The following is a 23,572-nucleotide window of genomic DNA, read 5'->3' as shown; positions in this document are numbered from 1 at the left end:
TATGTTTATGTGGATGTGTATATGTGTATATACGTATGTATATGTAGATATGTGTATATGTAGATATGTATATATATATGTATATGTATATATATGTTTATCTGTGTGTGTGTGTGTATATTATATATATAAAAGACAGCAACACTCATAACAATGACAACACAATTACATTGACAATCATGTTACGTTATTTTTAAAATGTTTCCTTTTTTTTTTTTCATAACCTCTTTAACACACTACTTCTCCGCTGCGAAGCGCAGGTATTTTGCTATAGATAGATAGATAGATAGATAGATAGATAGATAGATAGATAGATGTATATATATATATATATATAGATAGATAGATAGATAGATAGATAGATAGATAGATAGATAGATAGATAGTATATAGATATATGTGTATGTATGTAGATATGTATATATGTGTATATATATATGTAGATATGTAAATATGTATATGTATATATATATGTGTCTGTTGTGTATATATATATATGTGTATATATATGTGTATATATATATATTATATATATGTGTGTATGTATGTATGTGTGTATATGTATGTGTATATATATGTTGATATATGTATATATATTTGGATGTGTATATGTATATATATATGTATATGTAGATATGTGTATATGTAGATATGTATATATATGTATATATGTTTATGTATATATATGTTTACATAACCTCTTTAACACACTACTTCTCCGCTGCGAAGCGCGGGTATTTTGCTAGTAATAATAATAATAATAATAATAATAATAATAATAACAATAATAATAATAATAATAATAATAATCCATCCATCCATTATCCAACCCAACAGGGAATAATCCTCTTTAATAAAACCCCTGTGTGCGTCCAGTGTCCGTGTGTGTGTGTCTTCTGGTGAAGTGCTCATGCACGGGGCACGGTGCGATGCTTCAAAGCAGATGCTTCAAAGGCCGCCTGATGCGTCACACAAGACAGAGAGGGCGGGACCTATAAAATATCGTGCGGCCGATCCAATCAGATTTCGGGAAATAAGGTAAGACCTAAAACATAAAACACGAAAAATCCAATCGGGTACTGAGACGCGGAGACCAGCTTCCCCATTGTTGTGCAAGTGTTCACTCTGAGGATGTCAGATTTGCGATTAAGAAGCTTGGCCCGGTAAAGAGTAAAGTGTCAGTCGTTGAAGGGGTTTTCCTAAATATACGAATTTTCATGATATCACAATACAATGAGTTTCAAAAGTAGATTTATTTTCGCGCACATTACATCAGTTGTTGGGGAGAATCAGCTGATTGCCCACTGTTGTGACAGAAAATTAAACGCATATTACGGACAGCAAAGCCAGTATTACTGTCAGAGAAAATTACAGGCATTTTACGGAAAAAATTTAATGAGGTAAAAGGTCCCTTGCCATTTAATATAGACTGTTCCTACTAATGTTTATGGACTACTGTTCTAGCGCCCGTTATTGTAACGGACTTAATGTCTAGTAACAATAATAATTGTTTACATTTATATGGAGCTTTTCTCAATACTCAAAGAGCTTTTCATGGTGAGTGGGGAGCCACTTCAAATCACCAGTAATGTGTAGCACCCACCTGGATGATGCGGCGGCAGCCATTTTTTTTCACCAGTACACTCACCACACATTAACTGTTAGCTGATGAAGGGGTGAGAGAGAGAGAGACAGAGAGACAGCGGATGATTCAGAGGCCAGGCTGTGGTGGGCAATTTAGCCTGGACATTGGGATACACCCTACTTTTTACAAAGGATGCCCAGGGATCTTTTATGATCAAAGAGAGTCAGGACCTCAGTTTTATATCTCATCTGAAGGACGTCACCATTTTTACAGCACAGTGTCGCCGTCACTGCACTTGGAAACTGGGACCCACATTCAGACCTCAGGGTAAGCGTCGCCTGCTGACCTCACCAACACCTCTTCCAGCAACAAGCCAAGCTTTTCCTAGCTGGTTTCCCATCCAAGTACTGGCTGATCCTAGACATGCTTAGCTACAGGTGGACGACCTCTTCTGAAGTGCATGTGGTATGGCTACTGCATTGGCATCGCTGAAGCCTGTTATTCTCTTCACTTGGATTGCATGGTCCTAGCATTCCTACAGTTCAGTTCTGGTTCAAAAATGGCCAAAACAAATCAGCTTTCTCAAAAGACATGTCAGTGTATTGTATTTTTTAGAAGAAGCAAAAAAATGAATCACACTAAAATGACAAAGTCAAAATTCATGAAATTATGCATGCATATTACAATTGATAGAACTTAATATCTAGGCTTTAAGGCCTTCATCAAGAAATGGGATTGTAATGGGATGGGGTGGCACAAAACCAAATCCATGTTATTACAGTAATAAGGTTCAACTGATTGTGATGAATTTGGTACATTATTCCGATTTGGCCCTATTTACAGTAATGACCACATTCCACGTCAGTAATTCAGTTGAAGTGAAAGGGACATAAAAACTGGACATCACTGAAAACTGGCTATGTCGACTCTCACAAAATGTAGTATTTACATTATTGTTCATGCAATTTAAAATATCAGCTTCATGCACTTTCAGGAATTTCACTGCAGAGTCATAATGGGAGTGCCAACACCTCAAAAAACCACACATTACTCCAAACCAGCTGAACGGATGTTCGTGCAAATATTACAGTTATCACTACTTAACATACAGAATGGATGGAGTTTCAAAAGTTTCTTCATGGATGGGGGTTTAACGGGGGAGATGACACAAAAACCTGTACTTTTACCAGCATATTTGACGTATCAATGATTCATTTTTCAACAAGTCTAGTTTATTAAGGTGGGTAAAACCAGTTATTGAAACCACATTAACCAGGAAATACAAAAAATTAGCATTCATGGTTCTAACCCAAGATGTTACAGCAGTTATGGAATTCAGTCATACCAAGAAAAGAAGAAATTGTAGATTCATGACAGCAGAGAAATTATTAGAGAGGTAGTGTACTGTAAATGACAGATGGGACAGCCAGCAATAATGGAAGGGTCACCATTTAAAAAACACAGAAATATATGCTTATTTACCTTAAGAATCCCATTTTCACAAATTCATTATACCCAAGCAAGGGCAGGTTCTTTAGCTAATATTTAAATATCTCTTGATCTTCTTTACATTTGCAGATGATATCAAGATAGGTGGATTGTCAGAGAATCTGGAATCCATTGAGTCATCACAGAGGCACTTGGATAGCAGACAGGCTTGGGCAGATTTGTGGCAGATGAAATTTATTGTCAGCAAATGTAAAGTATTAGACATATGAAGTAAAAATGTTAATTTTGAATACACAATGGGATGTCTGAAAATCGAGAGTACACCTTATGAGAAGGATTTAGGAGTCATAGTGGACTCTAAGCTATCAACTGCTAGACAGTGTTCAGAAGCCATTAAGAAGGCTAACAGAATGTCAGGTTATATAGCGCCTTGATGTGTGGAGTACAAGTCACAGGAGGTTCTGCTCAAGCTTTATAACACACTGGCGAGGCCTCATCTGGAGTCCTGTGTGCAGTTTTGGTCTCCAGGCTACAAAAAGGACATAGCAGCACTAGAAAAAGTCCAGAGAAGAGCGACTAGGCTGATTCAGGGCTACAGGGGATGAGTTATGAGGAAAGATGAAAAGAGCTGAGCCTTTACAGTTTAAACAAAAGAAGATTAAGAGAAGACCTGACTGAAGTGTTTAAAATTATGAAGGGAATTAGTCCAGTGGATCAAGACGGTGACTTTAAAATGAGTTGATCAAGAACACAGGAGCACAGCTGGAAACTTGTTAAGGGTAAATTTCGCACAAACATCAGGAAGTTTTTCTTTACCCAGAGAACCACAGACACTTGGAATAAGAGACCATGTAGTGTGACAGACAGTAGGACTTGAGGGACTTTCAAAACTTGACTTGATGTTATTTAGACAGAATTAAGTTGATTGAAATGACCAGTTTTGTAGGTTTGAATGGTGTGCTCTTGTTAGGATTGCTCTAAAATTCTAATGTTCAGTAGAAGCTAAATTTCCCTTTGGGACAGATAAAGTTCTACCTTTTAATTAATCTATGATATCATATTTATACAAATGATTAGGGGTATTAACAAAAGTCCTACAAAGCTTTTAACCAAACCCATGTGTCAAAGAGAGTGAATGTCTTCTTTAAGTCTACTTGAACTTACTGTATATTAAGACTGTCAATTGCTAGAGAGCAGTTTCGCAGTTATAATCAATTACCTTGACATCTGGTCTGGAAGGATAGTGGAAAGTCACGTTGTGGAATTCAATATCTCCTTTCACCTTATCCAGTTTATATCCGCTCTCTGACAAGCAATCAATATTTGGTTCCTGAAATGGAGAGTAGGAAACACGCTAGTTAACGGCCTAACCCCTCCAAAGACCTACCACTCAATTTGTTTCCTATCCAGATCCACATGAATTGGTGCAATACCCCTTGAAGAAAGTAAATCAGTTCATTTTAAATAAAAGCTTTAAATGTGTGTCTAGAACCAGCAAAAATCTATCCATCCATCCATTTTCCAACCCGCTGAATCCGAACACAGGGTCACGGGGGTCTGCTGGAGCCAATCCCAGCCAACACAGGGCACAAGGCAGGAAACAATCCTGGGCAGGGTACCAACCCACCGCAGAGCAAAAATCTAACTGATGCAATTAAATCTAGAAGTTATTAAAATACAAATCATCTGTTTCATGTGGCTTATTCATTGTAATGTAATATTTTTCATTCTTCTAATGCCACTTCTTGTTTATGCAATACTCACTTTGTCAATAGTTTCATAAATAGATGTTGCTGCTCCTCGGCCAGAAGCAAATGCTTCCAAGCATGGTGAAGCTTGACCAAGATTCAAAGCACCAACAAGCACTCCTAGAAAGACCTAAAACAGAAAAGATTCACATTGACTTTTGAGAGGATGATCCTGAAAGATTTCCAACCTCTGGTCTGAAAACATTTTGATCCTCTTCAGTTTACCTATCAGACACATACAGGTTGGAGGATGCCCTGATCAACATACTTAATAGAGCCTACGCCCACTGGGATAAAGGCGGCACCATAGTCAGGATAATGTGTTTTGATTTTTCCAGTGCCTTTAACACCATTCTGAGTCCTTGACTGGGGAAAAAGCTTAAGGGTCTGCATCTTGATGCCCCAAAATCTCCTGGATCATGAACTACCTGACTAACAGACAGCGATTTATGAGGCTGAGGGACTGTGCGTCAGAAATAGTGTAATACTTGAGCTCTTCAGGTTATATCTCTCCTGACGTATCTCCCTTACTGTTTACCCTCTACACAGCAGACTTCCAGCACCATACAACCGCTTGCCATCTATAGAAATTCTTAGATACTGTAGATAGATAGATAGATAGATAGATAGATAGATAGATAGATAGATAGATAGATAGATAGATAGATAGATAGATAGATAGATAGATAGATAGATAGATAGATAGATAGATAGATAGATAGATAGATAGATAGATAGATAGATAGATAGATAGATAGATAGATAGATAGATAGATACTATATTAATCCCAAAGGGAAATTCACAATTCAATTCACAGATGACTCCTCTATCATAGGTTGCACTAATAATGGAGATAATTTGGAATACAATAGGCTTGAAGAGGACTTTATCTTGTGGTGCAGTGAGTTCCATCTGCAACTCAACATCAACCATACAAAAGAGTTGATGGTGGACTTCCGGTATGCCAAAGAGCTTCTGAGACCAATCACCATTCAGAGCTACAAATACCTGGGGCTTCACATAAATAGCAAACTGGACTGGTCTGACCACACAGAGGTGTTGTACAAGAAGGACCAGAGCAGACTGGACTTGCTAAGGAGAATCAGGTCTTTTGATGTGTGTAGCAAGCTGCTGGAAATGTTCTACCAGTCCATAGTGGCCAGTGTGGTGTTTTATGCCTGTGGTTTTCTGGGGAAGCAACTTGAGCTGAAAAGAAGCACAAAGCCTGAATGAACTTATCAGGAAAGCCTGCGTCATCACTGGATTAACCTTGGACACACTGGAAACTGTTGTCAAAAAGAGGAAGATGGCAAAAATGGATGCCATCATTAATAATCCCTCCATCCTCTCCAGAAGGTGCTCTCTCTGAGCAATTTTAGCCACAGGCTCATTCCTCCATGGTCTCGATGCATGCTCAATAATCCAGGTAAGGAAATCCTAGAAATTTGATTCTGTTCATCTGGACAAAGTTTTTAAGTGGGAGAAATATTTCGAGACTTATCCAAGTCTCTTCCTCAGTCTCAATTGACTGCAGGTTTCCCCAACCGTATAAACAGTTCCTTTGCTTAATCACAGAGACTAGCACCATTGACAAAGGGCCAGTTGATCAGTGATATGCAAATTGTCCACTGATTAGTAGACGTGTGAACCATTCATAGAGGGTTGAGGAATGGCTGCAAAATTCAGTGGACAATTTGCATATCACTGATCAACTGGCCCTTTGTCAATGGTGCTAGTCTCTGTGATTAAGCAAAGGAACTGTTTATAAGGTTGGGGAAACCTGCAGTCAATTGAGACTGAGGAAGAGACTTGGATAAGTCTCGAAATATTTCTCCCACTTAAAAACTTTGTCCAGATGAACAGAATCAAATTTCTAGGATTTCCTTACCTGGATTATTGAGCATGCATCGAGACATCGAGAGCCACTTTGGCAAGGACGGCCTAAAGCTTGTACGTGAGTATGAGCAAACAGCACGCAAGATGGCTGACTACAGGAACCATCTGAGATTCAGCCTCAGATGTAGACAGAGCGGGATCACTCCCAAAAGTCTACAGATGAAATCGTCAGTAAAAGGCCTGCGAGCTAACAAAATCCTCCAGAAGGCACAGAGTCAGCTACTAAATGAACGGGTGAGACAAACTAATTTCACTATTGATGTTTTAAAATCTAAAGAGGAGCAGATCCACCAAAGACTTTCTTCACTTCTAGATGAGAAAACACTTCAACAGGTGCTTGAGTTCACCGGGAAGGCTCGTCTAGCACAGCATGAAAAGTCTAAAACCAGGCAAAAGAGGAAGTTTGATCTACTTGCTGTGCGCCACAAACACCAGCACACTATGGGGAGTGTCCTCCACAACCAGCAGAAAGAAGGATGCCAGACAGAAACTAAAGATGTGGACAAATGAGTGAAGAACTTGTCTGACAAACAACTCTCCCAAGCAGAGAAAAACGTCTTTTCTAAAGGATTAAATTTTGCGGTCACACCGAAACAAATCCCGCTAGTGGAACTGATTACAGCCACAGAATCTGCTATCAGAAACAACAACATTGCTGATTTGGAAGCAGAACAACTGCGGATAAAAGTTTCGGCATGTCTCAGCAATGCAAAACCCCCTGCATCCAATATCAGCATTGAGGAGAGGAAGGCCCTCACGGCACTCAGCAAGGACAACAACATCATCATCCTTCCAGCGGACAAGGGGAGATGCACAGTTGTGCTAAACCAGACAGACTACCATGAGAAAATTTTGTCTCTGCTCAGTGACAAAAATACTTATGAGCCCTTAAAGCGAGATCCAGGTAGTGGTTACAAGAAAAAGGTGATAGATTGTCTTAAGCAGTTAGTTCAGGACAATGCTATTGACCGGACCACATACCACAGATTATACCCAGGGGAATCTACACCAAGTCTGTATGGTCTACCAAAAATACACAAACAGGGTGCTCCTTTAAGACCCATTGTCTGCATGATCAATTCAGTCACGTATAACATCTCCAAGTTCCTGGCCGCTGTTCTTAACCCGGTGGTAGGCAGCTCAAAACACCACATTCAGAACACATTGGATTTCGTGGAGAAAGTGAGAGAGGTCATTATGGAGGCAGAAGAAACCTTGGTCTCTTTTGATGTTACATCTCTATTTACTTGTGTCCCAGTGACTGAAGCAGTGGAGGTAGTATGTAAGAGATTACAGAATGACCCCACTCTCAGTAAAAGAACCTCGCTCAACGCAGACCAAGTGTGCCTGCTTTTGGAACTGTGTCTTCAATCCACATATTTCATATACAAAAGCCAGTACTACAGGCAGAAGCACGGGTGTGCTATGGGTTCCCCGGTTTCACCTATAGTAGCCAATCTATATATGGAAGAAGTGGAAAAGAGGGCTCTATCATCCTATCCTGGAACACCACTGAGCCATTGGTTCAGATATGTGGATGACACCTGGGTGAAAATCAGATCTCAGGAGGTACCACAGTTCACAGACCACATCAACGGGGTGGACAAACACATCAAGTTCACCAGAGAGGATATGGAAAATAACAAGCTAGCCTTCTTAGACTGTGAAATTTCCATCGTCAACGGGGGACATTTGAAAGTGGATGTGTATCGTAAACCCACACATACGGACCAGTATCTAAGGTTTGACTCTCACCATCCACTAGAGCACAAACTAGGTGTCATTAGGACTCTACAACACAGAGCTAACACCATTCCCACAGACTCAGAGGCCAGGGAAGCAGAAGAACACCACGTCAAAAAGGCCCTGAGTAAATGTGTATATCCCAGCTGGTCCTTTGTCAAAGCAGGGAAGACACCTAAAGAACGCTCCAAGCGATTCATGACAGAGGAAGGACATCCACTGCCTAAGCGAAAACCCTTAGTGATTCTGTATGTGTCAGGACTATCGGAACAGCTGAGGCGCATTTTCTCGAAACACCGGGTCTCAGTGGCTTTTAAACCCCAAAACACGCTACGCCAAAGATTGGTCCATCCCAAGGATCGGGTCCCACGGCACAAACAGAGTAACATAGTTTACGCAGTTAAGTGCCAGGAGGAGTGCCGTGAATTGTACATCGGGGAAACCAAGCAGCCACTGGCTAAGCGCATGTCACAACACAGAAGAGCGTCCTCGTCAGGCCAGGACTCCGCAGTCTATTTACATCTACAGGATAGTGGTCACTCCTTTAAAGATGAAGAGGTGCACATCCTGGACAGGGAGGAGCGCTGGTTTGAGAGAGGAATCAAGGAGGCCATTTACGTGAAAAAGGAACGACCATCTCTGAACAGAGGAGGGGGCCTAAGGGTACATCTGTCGCCATCTTACAATGCTGTGATTGCAGCCATTCCTCAACCCTCTATGAATGGTTCACATGTCTACTAATCAGTGGACAATTTGCATATCACTGATCAACTGGCCCTTTGTCAATGGTGCTAGTCTCTGTGATTAAGTAAAGGAACTGTTTATAAGGTTGGGGAAACCTGCAGTCAATTGAGTCTGAGGAAGAGACTTGGATAAGTCTCGAAATATTTCTCCCACTTAAAAACTTTGTCCAGATGAACAGAATCAAATTTCTAGGATTCCTCCATGGTGCGCTATGCAGCATCTCTGTTTTTTTTTTGTTTTTATTTTATATCTGCTGCTATAAGGCAGTTCAATGTTTCCTTTAAACGTCCAAAACTAAATGCTTATACTCTTTAAGTTGTCACGGGTTCATCCAAGGTTTACAATACCCTGCCGGGCCAGAGGGAGCTCACATTAACTTGATCCTTTTCTTTTCCCTCCGCAGCAGAGAGAAGACACCCAGGGGGGCAACCGACTCTGCCCCTTCTGGTTCTACAACCTTTAAAGCCTACTGCTGCCAGAGAGAGGCAGTCAGTTCTAACTGAACTGAGCCAAAGGATGGAGCTCTGAAAAACTTAATGAATTATTGCCAGAAATGATTGGCTTACTTGTTTTGTTGATCACTAGTAATAGAGTTGGGTATAGCAGCCCTTATTGTTTCATTTATTGGACTGTATTAAATGGGGGCAACTGGGATGGCTTAAGCCTCATTTTGACCACAGCATGGATCTTCAGTAGATCACTGCACCAACTAGGAAAAAAAAAATCAGGAGTGGTCTCCCCTCGACTTTCTCGTATACTCAGATATGCGAATTGATATTTGAGGAGTAAACTGCAAGACAAGGATTCTATTTTTATATTATGTACATTAAAGAACCATCAACAACAAATCAAATCAAATTAATTATATATTGAACAATTATTATAAAAGTATAGTTGAATAAATCGGACTCTGCAGTTGCATGAGTAAAAAAAAGTACCACTTCCGGTTAACGGAAATAGCCCAAAAGTTGATAGAAATCTACGCTTTGTACCTAATAGTCAGTCAGTCATCGTCCAACCCTCTACATCCTAACTACAGGGTCACGGGGGTCTGCTGGAGCCAATCACAACCAACACAGGGCGCAAGGCAGGAATAAATCCCCGGGCAGGGTGCCTGCCCACCGCAGGGCACACACCAAGCACAATTTTGGATTGCCAATGCACCAAACCTGCATGTCTTTGGACTGTGGGAGGAAACCCACACAGACACGGGGAGAACAAACAACACGCATGGAGGAAGTGAAACCAGGTCTCCTAACTGCGAGGCAGCAGCGCTACCACTGCGCCACCCTTGTACCTAATACTTGTAGGCAAAATTTGGTTGACCTAAGTGAAAGTGTTTATATACACACACAGAGACAGACGCACAGACATAATTCCAAAAATGGCATTTTCGGACTCAGGGAGGACTAAAACGTCGAGATTCATTAAAATCTTGAAATGGAATTTTTGGAGGATTCCAATACTTTCCCTACACTTAGTATATGGGAAAGTCAGGGAGGTCTAAAAAATCGAGATTCATCAAAATCTTGACATTGAATCTTTGCACGATTACAAAACTTTCCCTATACTTCGTATATGAGAAAGTAAAAACAAAATTCAAGTGGTACAATGAAGTAATGGTCATCGCTTCGACTTCGCACTCTGGGTGGTTGGGTTTTTCCCTCCACAAGCCTCTGTGTGAGGTTTGTTCTTTTTCTCTCATATTCTTGTGATTTTTCTCGAGGCTATTGCATGTCCCAAGGATGCGCTGCTTGGTGGACTGGTGAGTCTAAGCTGGTGCTCATAACTGTATCAATATGAGTGCTTTTTGTTTGTTTCCTAGGCTATACAAAGAAAACTGGTATCAGAGAATGAGTGGATGGTGTAGGAGGAGAACAGGCATCCCATGTGAGACGGGGAAATACGCATTACCTGGACAAGAGGCCAGTCGATGACAAAAGCGTATTGGCTGGCAGACCAGAGAAATAACTTTGTGTCCAGCTGGCAGGAAATTAAGGACGGACCAGCAACAGTCGGGAACCTGGAGTTGTTCCATCCCTTGGATGCCAGGTGGCAGTGGTCCTCATCTGGGAGTCCAGTCAGGACACCCGCAGGGATGCTTGGGAATTGTAGTGCGGACGTGCAGCTGTGTCCCCATATATTGACAGAGGGTGCTATCAAGGGAGGACTTCCCTACTTTTGTTTCCCAAAGGATATGACGTGGCACCAGAAATACTCCCAGGTCCGACATAAATGGAAGCCTGCTGCCACACATGGTTGATTCAGAGTTGGGAGGCAGCGGGCAACACTCAACTGGAGGAAGAATTGTGCTTTATTATTCATGTATTGTATTATTGTGGCTAATTACTGAAGAGAAGATTGGGAAGAAGTGCCAGGAGAGAATACAAAGCCTTTATTTGATCCTGGTAATGTGCGGTGCTTTACTGTGTCTGTGGTTTGAGGCTCTCTGGTGCCCCTGGTGGTTACAATGGGCTCAGGAAAACAATGGAAGGGCAAGGTTAGGCTCTGGCACAAGGGTCAGTACAAGGATCAAGGCAAAAAAACATGAAACTAAAGGACAAGGCCAAGGGCTTATCTTCCATCTATTAAAAAGATATTTGTGCTTCCAAGAAATGGTTTGTAAGGCCATACTTCACGTGACGCAATGCATGCTGCAGTGGACTGCTATGCAAGCGTTGTACTATTTATACTTGTGCGCATACTTTACATAAATCTGGAAGAATTCACCAGGTGGCAGTGTGAGATATCATCACGGTGAGAACAGGTTCGGCTCCTCTGTGCTGTGAATTGCCTGGAACACCCATTAAATTCCGATGACACCTTGCCACAATATCTTTGTAAATTGCTGGATTTAATCATTAAATTCATCAATCCAGGGATGTGTCCATTCCAGCAAGCATTGGGAACGAGGTAGAAACAATCCCTACACGGGGCATCAGCTCATTGCAAGGTGAACACAAGCGCACACACATACACTAGCGTCATTTTAGTGTCATTTTAGTGTCTGCAGATCCGGAAACCGGAGCACACTGTGGAAACCCAGCAGGAAAACATGTAAACTCCAGGTAGGGAACACCAGCAACGTGACTCCCTGTGAGACAGTAGCACTTTCTGCTCCACCACCGTGTCACCCCATGTGTGTAATTATTAATAGTATTCATTATTTAAATGATTTATCTGTAAAATGCAACATATGTATTACACATAGGAAGTAAAAATGTTAGGTTTGAATACACAATGGGCGATCGGAAAATCGAGAGTACACCTTATGAGAAGAATTCACAGTGGACTCTAAGCTATCGACTTCCCGACAGTGTTCAGAAGCCATTAAGAAGGCTAACAGAATGTCAGGTTATATAGCGCCTTGATGTGTGGAGTACAAGTCACAGGAGGTTCTGCTCAAGCTTTATAACACACTGGTGAGGCCTCATCTGGAGTCCTGTGTGCAGTTTTGGTCTTCAGGCTACAAAAAGGACATAGCAGCACTAGAAAAAGTCCAGAGAAGTGCGACTAGGCTGATTTAGGGCTACAGAGGATGAATTATGAGGAAAAATTAAAAGAGCTGAGCCTTTACAGTTTAAGCAAGAGAAGATTAAGTGGTGACATGATTGAAGTGTTTAAAATTCTGAAGGAAATTAGTCCAGTGGATCGAGACGGTGACTTTAAAATGAGTTCATCAAGAACACGGGGACACAGTTGGAAACTTGTTAAGGGGAAATTTTGCACAAACATTAGAAAGTTTTTCTTTACACAAAGAACGATAGACGCTTGGAATAAGCTACCAAGTAGTGTGGTAGACAGTAAGACGTTGGGGACTTTCAAAATTCAACTTGATGTTTTTTTGGAAGAAATAAGTGGGTAGGCCTGGCGAGCTTTGTTGGGCTGAATGGCCTGTTCTCCTTCAGAATTTTAAACACTTCAATCATGTCACCACTTAATCTTCTCTTGCTTAAACTGTAAAGGCTCAGCTCTTTTAATTTTTCCTCATAATTCATCCTCTGTAGCCCTAAATCAGCCTAGTCGCACTTCTCTGGACTTTTTCTAGTGCTGCTATGTCCTTTTTGTAGCCTGAAGACCAAAACTGCACACAGGACTCCAGATGAGGCCTCACCAGTGTGTGTTCTAGAGTGTTCTAATGTTGTAATGTTCTAGTGTGAACACTATTGGTTTATGGTTTATGAATATTTACATACTTTAATGAATTTCATCATGAAAGTGATATCAAGTATAAATATAAGGATTCTAAATGCGCCGAGAGTTGGAATATCATACATTTAATTTGTTCTGTGTGGTGATCTATTGCTGTTTGCCACTGCTGTCAGGTCAGGAGGAAGCCCCAGAAAAAAAACACGGCGCAGAAGATGGTATATGAGACTTTTAAAATGTATCGTGCCATTACAATCGGAAATATGTGACGCTTGAATATAAAAGCACCACAAATGCATTTGTATGTTGGCATTTTGCTTCACCACATCGAACCATTCATCAAACATCGAAGCAGGCACATTGATGCCGTAGGATCCTCAAAGCGGCTTTCTGTCACATGTAGACAGTAACCAGAGACTCTGACGTCACATTCCAACTTTTAGCACACTGCACCCCCCCACAGACTTTTTGCTGGTACTGCATCTCGTGCACACGTCGTGTTAATTTCTGAGGACCTGCTAAGAGAACGCATCAAATGAACGCTGTGAATGCGTGGCAGCCATGTATGCATTCTGAGCATGAAGTATAAACGAGCCCTAAACCAGTGGTTCTCAATCTGTGGGGCGAGCCCTCATAGGGGGGCGCAAAGATGTAAAAAAAAGAAAACAAGAATCAAAAATATGAAAAACTAAAATATATATTGAAACTAAAACAAATTAACTTAAACTACATTCTGATACTAGAAAAATAAATATAGAGTTAGATAAATGTCGATAAAAGTTAAGTAGGTATAATAAAATATGCATCTATGATATATCATTAATTAAAAAAGAACAAATTGGTATTAGTGGGCTCCTTTCAAGAAAAATGTTAGGGGGGCGCGATTAAAACTGTTATGAAAATTCGGGTTGCAAATACTTAAAGGTTGAGAACCGCTGCCCTATGTGACTCAGAGATTCTTTGTAAGCAGATGGAATATGATGAACACATTAATATGTAAGTAACAAATAAGGCATTTGACCTTTGAATACTGTAGGAACAAAAACATCAAACCCTCATTTTTAAAATGGAAATTAATTCATAAAAATGGTTTCCACAAAAACGAGCATCACAACGTACCTGTAGTAGCGTCCCAGGTGAATATTCCATAGTGTCGATTACAAGGCTGGAGCCATACCAGAATGCCAGAGCATAACAGAGGAAGATTATGAGCCACATGTATCCTGTGAAGAATCCCATTATCAGACCTTTCCTGATGCCCCAGGTCTGAGCCAAAACCAGATTTTTATCATACCTGCAGGATAAGTGGCAGAGCCTGTCAGTGCTACATGATTTACAAAGACTCCATTCAGTTTCTGAATTCACTTATTTCAAATCTAGGATATGATGGCCAAGAAAGCACATAGGACATATTAAGAATGAATCCCAGACAAGGTGCCAGTCCATTGCAGGGCACACTCACACTTGGACACATTCATATCCTAGTCAGACTGTTAGTTCAATTTCAAGGAGTTCTGTTTGTGTGGGTTATTCCTCCGGGTGCTCCGGTTTCTTCCGGCAGACCAAAGACATGCAGGTTAGGCGAAATGGTGATCCTAAAATGGCCCTGGTGTGTGGTTGGTGTGTGTGTGTGTGAATGTTTGCCCTGTGATGGACTTGCACCCTGTCCAGGGTTTTTTTTTTCTTCCTTGCACCCTAGGCTCCAGCAGACCCTGTTCAGGACTAAGCAGGTTAGAAAATGATTGGCTGAATTCTGAGACCCTTGATAAATATAGGAACCAAATGTACTCTCTTTCAAAAATGAAATTTAACAGGAGACAGCATTGCAGATTTTAGCAGGGAACCAACTACTGTAGATAACAAAAATGCTTCCCACCCAGACCTCAGAAGTTTAGCTCTACTGGACAGCTCAACAGCATAATTGTAGATACAAAAGTGAGATGGCCTTTAGTAAGGACAGTACATTTAAATTGGGGGGCTGTTAACAGTTCTTAATGTAAATGATGTCTTGGTCCCTGTAAATGACATTAGTTGCCCAGGCACAATTTTGATCTTTTCAGCTCAATCAGTTAAGACGGTTGTGCAATTTTTGCACAGTAAAGCTGACTACTGGTGGGTTATAAGATGGTATGTGTATTAAGGGCAAACTGATTTAAACACTAAACTATTATAAGTGCATATGCAGAAGGGTACGTGGAGTGATTAGGATGCCTTCCCCTTACACATAATGACCTTAACTTACCTTTCAACCTCCTTTTTCTCTCCTCCAAATGCTGCCACAGTCCGAATGGAAGAAAGCACCTCGTCTGCTACCGCACCTGCTTTTGCATAGGCCAGTAATTCTCGTCCAGTCAGTTTAGCCACAAACTGCAAAACAGGAAGGCCGATTACCCAGGAGTGATGTCTACCAATGATACAGAAGATCAGCCTGAAGTGCTTGCTACTCACCAAAGCCATTAAGGCAGCTCCAACCCCAATTAGAGGACTGACGGCAATGATGACAAGTGTGAGCTTCCATCCTTGAACAAAACCCATCATGAAGCCACAAATAAAAGTAGTGAAGCGCTGAATGAAAATCCCAACTTGGTCCGCAATGGCATCATTGATTTTATTGATGTCACTGGAAACACAGAAGAAGAGGTGTTGAAATGATCTGCATGGGCATCAAGGGGATGATTACCAACCATGAAAATATGAGCAGGCTTGAGAATCCTGATGACCACACTCTAAATAATACATTAGGATACATTTTTCAGGCATCATCTGTTACATACTATATCGATATTTTTTTTTTTTCTTTACCAGATCTTCCTATCTTACATTTGTTCATCCATTCATCTTCCAATCCTGTTTATCCAGAACAGGGTTGTGGAAAACTGGAGCCTAAACCAGCAAGCATCGGATGTAAGGCAGTAACAGTCCCTGGATGGATATATATATATATATATATATATATATATATATATATATATATATATATATATATATATATATATATTGTGGCAAGCGCCTGGGGGTGGTACCCAGCCGGGACGCCCAGGCAGACCAGAGGGCTTACGCATCCTCCAGATCATGAGGGGGCAACCGCCCTGGTGGCTTTGGGGACCACAGGAACAGAGCTTAGAAGCTCAACCCTATAGGTGCCCGTGGTCAATACCAGGGGGTACCCAAATGCCTATGGATCCCTTGCCCTCAGCATTTCTGCCACACCCGGAATTGCTGGGTGGGATAAGACCAGGGACACCCGGAGTGCTTCTGAGTGCCACCCCCAGCCGCTTGCCACAATATCTACTCTTTTTCTCTCTCTCTCTCTCTTTTTTCTGTATATATATATATATATATATATATATATATATATATATATATATATATATATATATATATATATATAAAATCCTAAGCCTAAAAGTGCAATCATTTTGTGAGACGATTTTATGTGACTTTTTATGTCATGTTTTTTGTCACGTTTTAAATCTGGCTTATTTTCAAACCTACATATATATGTCTGGTATCATTCTTTTCAGAATTTATCGAACTTTAATGTGATATTATTAGAATTTCAGATTCTTATTCGTTTTTTAAATTCTAAACTAAAAAATATCAAGAACTCACGTCCCGCGAGATGAGAATTTGTGCCAAGAGATTTTACCACGCTTCTCCCCGTGTCTGCGTGGGTTTCCTCCAGGTGCTCCGGTTTCCTCCCACAGTCCAAAGACTTGCAGGTTAGGTGGATTGGCGATTCTAAATTGGCCCTAGTGTGTGCTTGGTGTGTGGATGTGTTTGTGTGTGTCCTGCGGTGGGTTGGCACCCTGCCCGGGATTGGTTCCTGCCTTGTGCCCTGTGTTGGCTGGGATTGGCTCCAGCAGACCCTCGTGACCCTGTGTTCGGATTCAGCGGGTTGGATAATGGATGGATGGATGACATGACAGAAGTGGATGGATGGATGGATTTTACCACGTCAGGGGCTGGAAATAAAACACAAAGAGTAAGACAGCTACTGTGCAGGCTTTTAAACGTTCAAAGCACTGTACAAGATGCAGATCATGTGGCATGGCAGAAGCAGCAAGCCAGCAGCTGATCGAGCAAAGAGGAGGTTAAAAAAAAACTTTTTGTTTCCCGTTGTATCACCGTTTAAGAGGGGGTTTCGGCAGAGCAACTGCATCTCCTTGGAGTTTTGTTCAGCCCCCCCGCCCATCACAACACTAGCAACAGAGATGCAAAGTGGCTGGTGCGTAGCACAGGCTGGGGGGCAGGGGTGGGTTGGCAAGCAGGGGGAAACCCCCTAGTATATATATATATATATTCCGTATTCTTTTCTTACCAGTTTTAAACTTCCAACTGTGGAGGAAATATTTGGTATTATTAGAAAATCCAAGCCTTCTTCCTGTCAGCTGGATCCAGTTCCTACTTATTTGGTTAAATTCTGTTTCTTCTCTCTTTCCTCTCTAATAATTAACATCATATATTCTTCCCTTATCTCTGTACTTGTTCCTTTATCTTTTAACCCAACTGTAATAACTCCAGATCTCAAGAAATCTGGTGTAGATCCCTACAACCCAAATAATTACCGTCCAATGTCAAATTACCTTTCCTTTCAAAAACACTTGAAAAAATTGTTGCTGAGCAGGTTCACTCTTACCTTACTGACAGTCATTTATTTGAACCATTTCAGTCTGACTTTCATCAATTTCACAGTACAGAGAGTCAGCCCTGGTTAAAATCACCAATGACCTGCTGATGGCAGCTCACTCTGGGCTGTTAACCATACTTGTGCTCCTTGATCTGAGCTCTGCCTTTGATACAATCTCTCATGATATTCTTCTTGTGAGATTAAAATCAATTGGTATTATTGGCACCCCACATGCCTGGTTTAAATCACATCTCTCTGATCATACTCAGTTTGTACAATTAAAAAATTTCAGCTTGCATAGTTGTTAGCAGTGTTCCCCAGGGCTGTCTTGGGTCCCCTTCTATTTATTATTTATCTTCTGCCCCTTGGTCATATTTTTAGGAAATTTAATATTAATTTTCACACACACACACACACACACACATTAACATTTATATATATATATATATATATATATATATATATATATATATATATATATATATATATATATATATATATATATATATACATATACAGTATATATATATATATATATATATATGTATATTGTGGCGGGCCACCGGGTCCCCTGCCCGACCAGGACGCCCCTTCTGCTTATGTTCTGGGGGAGCAGCCAGGGACTCCTCAGTACTCGGGACGCTTGGTGGCAGCCTCCCTGGTTGACGATGATGCCTCAGTTTCCCGCAGGGTTTCATGGGAGATGGAGTTCTCCCCAACCCTGTGGGGACCTGGGACGGCCACCAGGGGGCATGGCAGAGATCGTTAAGCCCAGCTGGTCTAATCATCGTCCCCACCCGAAAGTGCGATTGGGAACAGGTGAGCAAGCACCAGGAACACTTCCGGGAGGGCCATAAAAGGAACCAGCAACCACCACTTAGGGCCTGAATCGGGAGGAAGAGGAAGAGGTTGCCTGGAAGGAGTGTTGGTGGTGCCAGAGGAAGAGTGTGGTCTGTGACTAAAGTGTTTTGGGGACTGTGCTGGGACTGTGTTGTGGCTGGAGGGATTACGGGGAAGATGTGCCCTCCAGCTGAAGAAAAATAAAAGATTTCTGCTCCTTTGACACATGCCTCTGTGTAAGTCTGTGCCGGGTTGAGGGCAATACAGCTCAATACCACAATATATATATATATATATATATATATATATATATATATATATATATATATATATATACTTTAAAATCCATCCATCCATCCATTTTCCAACCCGCTGAATCCGAACACAGAGTCACAGGGGTCTGCTGGAGCCAATCCTAGCCAACACAGGGCACAAGGCAGGAACCAATCCCGGGCAGGGTGCCAACCCACCGCAAATATATATACAAATACGCTGTTCAGCCAATATAGCATTGTCATCCATCCATTTTCTAAATGAGCCTTATCCTGAGCCAGAGTATAAGCATAATGCACAAGGGATTAAGAACCCCTGGACAGGGTATCAGTCCATCACAAGGTGCACCCACACCCACACACTCACTAGGTACAATGTAGCTTCGCCAATCCACTTCAACTCTATGTTTTTGGACTGTGGGAATAAATTGGACCACCTGGAGGAAACTGAAGAGAGTATGCAAACTTCATGGAGGGAGCAAACAGGAACCAAATCCTGTTCTCCTTGTTCTGAGGCAGCAGTGCTACCTCTGTGCCATCGTGCTGCCATCCTGTCTTACAAATCAATATAAATATTGTTCATCTGAGTGGTTGGCAAAAAGACTGGGCACAGTTAACAAGCAGTTGAAAACATCAGCTTGGTGGGATATGAGAAGTTCACCACAGCATGTAGTGGCAGCACTAGATGAGGAGCTTGCAGCACATCAACAAGGGCACACTTAGTTGATGGCTGGAATGCAAGACAAGGACACAGGCTTAAGCAGTCCTCGGGGGTTGAGTCTTATAGAGGCTTAATTCTACATATTACACTTTCAGTCCTTTCGTGATGATCGACCTGATTAGGTTTCGTTAGGTTAGGTTGGGTAACATTTCACAGACTTTATTATCCCAGGGAGTGAAGTAATATAAAATATTGCCACACCAATTCAAGAAATAATATGCAAAGGTAAGATACCGCTACATATGAATACTGAAATCTTTCGGTGACTTACATCAAGCTCATTGGGATTCTGACAGGTAGTAAAATTCAAACTATGGATAGTACTTGGAATAATGACTTAATTCTTAAAAAATAACTATGTTGAGTCAAAAGAATTGCAAGCAGGGAATGACAGGGCAGGGCCGGGGCTCATTAAGGTGTATGAAGAATAGAGACAGGTAATGGTGACAATGATACGATCTATGCCCACGTCAGGGCAGGTTGATAAGCATCTCTAAGGGACACCATATAGGGTTTGCGTGTGTGTCTGTGTGAGCAACATGCCACGGAAGGGAAATATGCAGGAGCAAAGAAGCTAGACAGAAGCATGCAATTCATTTTGTAAATTCTAGGAGGCAGGCAACCCATCAAGTGGTAAGAGCGCTTGACCTCATTCAATAGAGAGGGTAAGATCTCAAAGGGTTTGCAGAAGGTTAAAACCCTGCAGCTTCAAAAATGATGACACACAGTCCAAGACAAGAAGGGCTGAATCATAGCAGACACAGCTGGGTGCTCAAGGATAGATGATGACGGAAGCATAAAACCACATCTCTAAATACATCACAAATCAAAAAAATCCTCCCCGGCTAAGAGAGAATTAAATTGACCTTTGTGATGGCTTCTCAAGTCAAGTAATGTCAAGTCAGTGGCTTTACTCCACTAATGTATGGTGCAAGGGTTCAAAAACACGCTGAAGCGCTCTCACTCCTCAAAATCCCCCTTCAGTGATCCTTCACCCCAACTGCCTTTAGATTCAATGGTGTGAGGCCAGATAGATAGATAAATAGATAGATAGATAGATAGATAGATAGATAGATAGATAGATAGATAGATAGATAGATAGATAGATAGATAGATAGATAGATAGATAGATAGATAGATAGATAGATAGATAGATAGATAGATAGAAGAGGAAGACAGTTTCTTACCTGGTGTGATGGATGGCCAGCAACTCAACCCCGCCAGGACACCCCTGGAATGGAAGGATGGCTGACACTGCTTCCCCCAAAACACTATATGGCAGCTTTAAGGCAGTGTGGTGGTGCCCCGGATTGCCGCAGGGCATCTTGGGACTTGGAGTTCAGTTTCTCAGCCCTGTTGGGTGCCATGGGTACTGCTAGGGGGGAGCTGTCGAAGAACCTGGGGACTCATACTTTCCTTTTAGCCCGGAAGTACAAAGAAGTCATGAGGACAGAAGTCCAAAAGCACTTCCGGGCTGAAGAAAATGTCAGTTCTTCATTAGACCCGGTAGTGCCAGTCAGTCACGTGGTCGAAAGGACAAAAGCACTTCCAGGTCAAGGACTATATAAAGGACTGATGGGAACCCAGCAGGGGAGCCAGAGTTGGGATGAGTGTGACAGAGCTTGCTGGGAGATGGAGGAGAGAGTTATTGTGTTCATTATCATCATTATTATTGTATTACTTCTTGTTTATTGTGTCTGGGGTGCTTTGGAGGCAACTACAAAGAAAAAGGAAGAATTAAAAAGATCTTCTTATTGCTTTTACCCTTTGTCTACATCTGTCTGTTGGGCTTAACGGGGCAACAGTGCCGCCAAGCATTTGACACTGGACAGGAGACCAAAATAGAAGGACAATATGAAACACAAAATAATTTAACTCATAAGTTTTCACCCCCTTTAACATGACACCTCTAAATGTCAATGGTGCAGCCATGTGATTTTAGAAGCCACAGTATTAGTTCAATGGAGATCATCTGCCTGGGGTTTCAGTTGATTATAGTATAAATGCAGCGTGCAATAATTGTCACATCAGACTTGTACCACCGGACCTAACGTGACTGATTCATTATTTGGCTAGATTACAAAATCACCAAAGACGTTCCTTAACACAAAGTGATCTTACTCTGACATCCTGCTGTTAAGTTCTCCCACAGAAATGCAATCAAACCAACCAATCTCCATTCTCATGACCTTACGAAAGTACAGTTTTCTGATTTTCTTGATTTGACGAGCTGCTGCAATCACGATTAGGCAGATCTAAAAAAAAAAAAACATAAAGCAAAAAATTAAGATGCCACTTGTCATTTGGATCGAGGCCCATTAAATCAGACATTGGCATGAAGGCAGAGTTAGAATTCAGACAACTGCAGATTCAGTCTTAATACTTGGAAAACACAAGCCATTGGCAGCAGTATAAAAAGTGATGGTCACACATAATCACTTGGCCTTACAAATTAAGCTAGAACTAGTGAATCTAGGCATTATTATCAGTTTGAATCTAGATAGATAGATAGATAGATAGATAGATAGATAGATAGATAGATAGATAGATAGATAGATAGATAGATAGATAGATAGATAGATAGATAGATAGATAGATAGATAGATAGATAGATAGATAGATAGATACTTTATTAATCCCCACATACTCCAGCAGCAGCATACTGATAAAAACAATATTAAATTAAAGATTGATAACAATGCAGGTAAAAACAGACAATAACTTTGAATATTGTTAACATTTACCCCCCCAGGTGGAACTGAAGAGTCGCATAGTGTAGCGGAGGAACGATCTCCTCAGTCTGTCAGTAGAGCAGGACATTGACAGCAGTCTGTCGCTGAAGCTGCTCCTCTGTCTGGAGATGACACTGTTTAGTGGATGCAGTGGATTCTCCATGATTGACAAGAGCCTGCTCAGCGCCCGTCGCTCTGCCACGGATGTCAAACTGTCCAGCTTCTTGCCTACAATAGAGCCTGCCTTCCTCACCAGTTTGTCCAGGCGTGTGGCGTCTCTCTTCTTTATGCTGCCTCCCCAGCATACCACCGCATAGAAGAGGGCGCTCGCCACAACCATCTGATAGAACATCTGCAGCATCTTATTGCAGATGTTGAAGGACACCAGCCTTCTAAGAAAGTATAGTTGGCTCTGTCCTTTCTTGCACAGTGCATCAGTATTGGCAGTCCAGTCCAATTTATCATCCAGCTGTACTCCCAGGTATTTATAGGTCTGCACCCTCTGCACACAGTCACCTCTGATGATCACGGGGTCCATGAGGGGTCTGGGCCTCCTAAAATCCACCACCAGCTCCTTGGTTTTGCTGGTGTTCAGGTGTAGGTGGTTTGAGTTGCACCATTTAACAAAGTCCTTGATTAGGTCCCTATACTCCTCCTCCTGCCCACTCCTGTTGCAGCCCACGATAGCAGTGTTGTCAGTGAACTTCTGCACGTGGCAGGACTCCGAGTTGTATTGGAAGTCCGATGTATATAGGCTGAACAGGACCGGAGAAATTACAGTCCCCTGTGGCGCTCCTGTGTTGCCGACCACAATGTCAGACCTGCAGTTCCCGAGATGCACATACTGAGGTCTGTTTGTAAAATAGTCCACGATCCATGCCACCAGGTATGAATCTACTCCCATCTCTGTCAGCTTGTCCCTAAGGAGCAGAGGTGGGATTGTGTTGAAGGCGCTAGAGAAGTCCAGAAACATAATTCTTACAGCACCACTGCCTCTGTTCAAGTGGGAGAGGGATCGGTGTAGCACATAGATGATGGCATCCTTCGCTCCCACCTTCTCCT

General features: G+C 41.7%; 1 protein-coding gene across 1 annotated transcript in view; it reads right to left on the bottom strand.

Annotated features, from left to right (window-relative positions):
• The window catches only part of LOC114655399 (bile salt export pump-like), a 108,038-nt gene that overhangs the window by 62,140 nt on the left and 22,326 nt on the right, over nt 1-23,572 (bottom strand). Inside the window, exons 8-13 of the mRNA XM_028806351.2 lie at nt 21,900-22,033; nt 15,764-15,935; nt 15,558-15,682; nt 14,435-14,609; nt 4,799-4,912; nt 4,254-4,364 (exon numbers count right to left, since the gene is read on the bottom strand). Coding sequence (XP_028662184.2) covers nt 4,254-4,364; nt 4,799-4,912; nt 14,435-14,609; nt 15,558-15,682; nt 15,764-15,935; nt 21,900-22,033 — 831 coding nt within the window. The remainder of the gene's footprint in view (nt 1-4,253; nt 4,365-4,798; nt 4,913-14,434; nt 14,610-15,557; nt 15,683-15,763; nt 15,936-21,899; nt 22,034-23,572) is intronic.

The sequence above is a fragment of the Erpetoichthys calabaricus genome, chromosome 8 (genome assembly GCF_900747795.2).
Source record: "Erpetoichthys calabaricus chromosome 8, fErpCal1.3, whole genome shotgun sequence".
NCBI classification, from domain to species: domain Eukaryota; kingdom Metazoa; phylum Chordata; class Cladistia; order Polypteriformes; family Polypteridae; genus Erpetoichthys; species Erpetoichthys calabaricus.
Note: the sequence above shows the minus strand (reverse complement) of the source record. Positions and strands in the feature narration are given on the sequence as shown.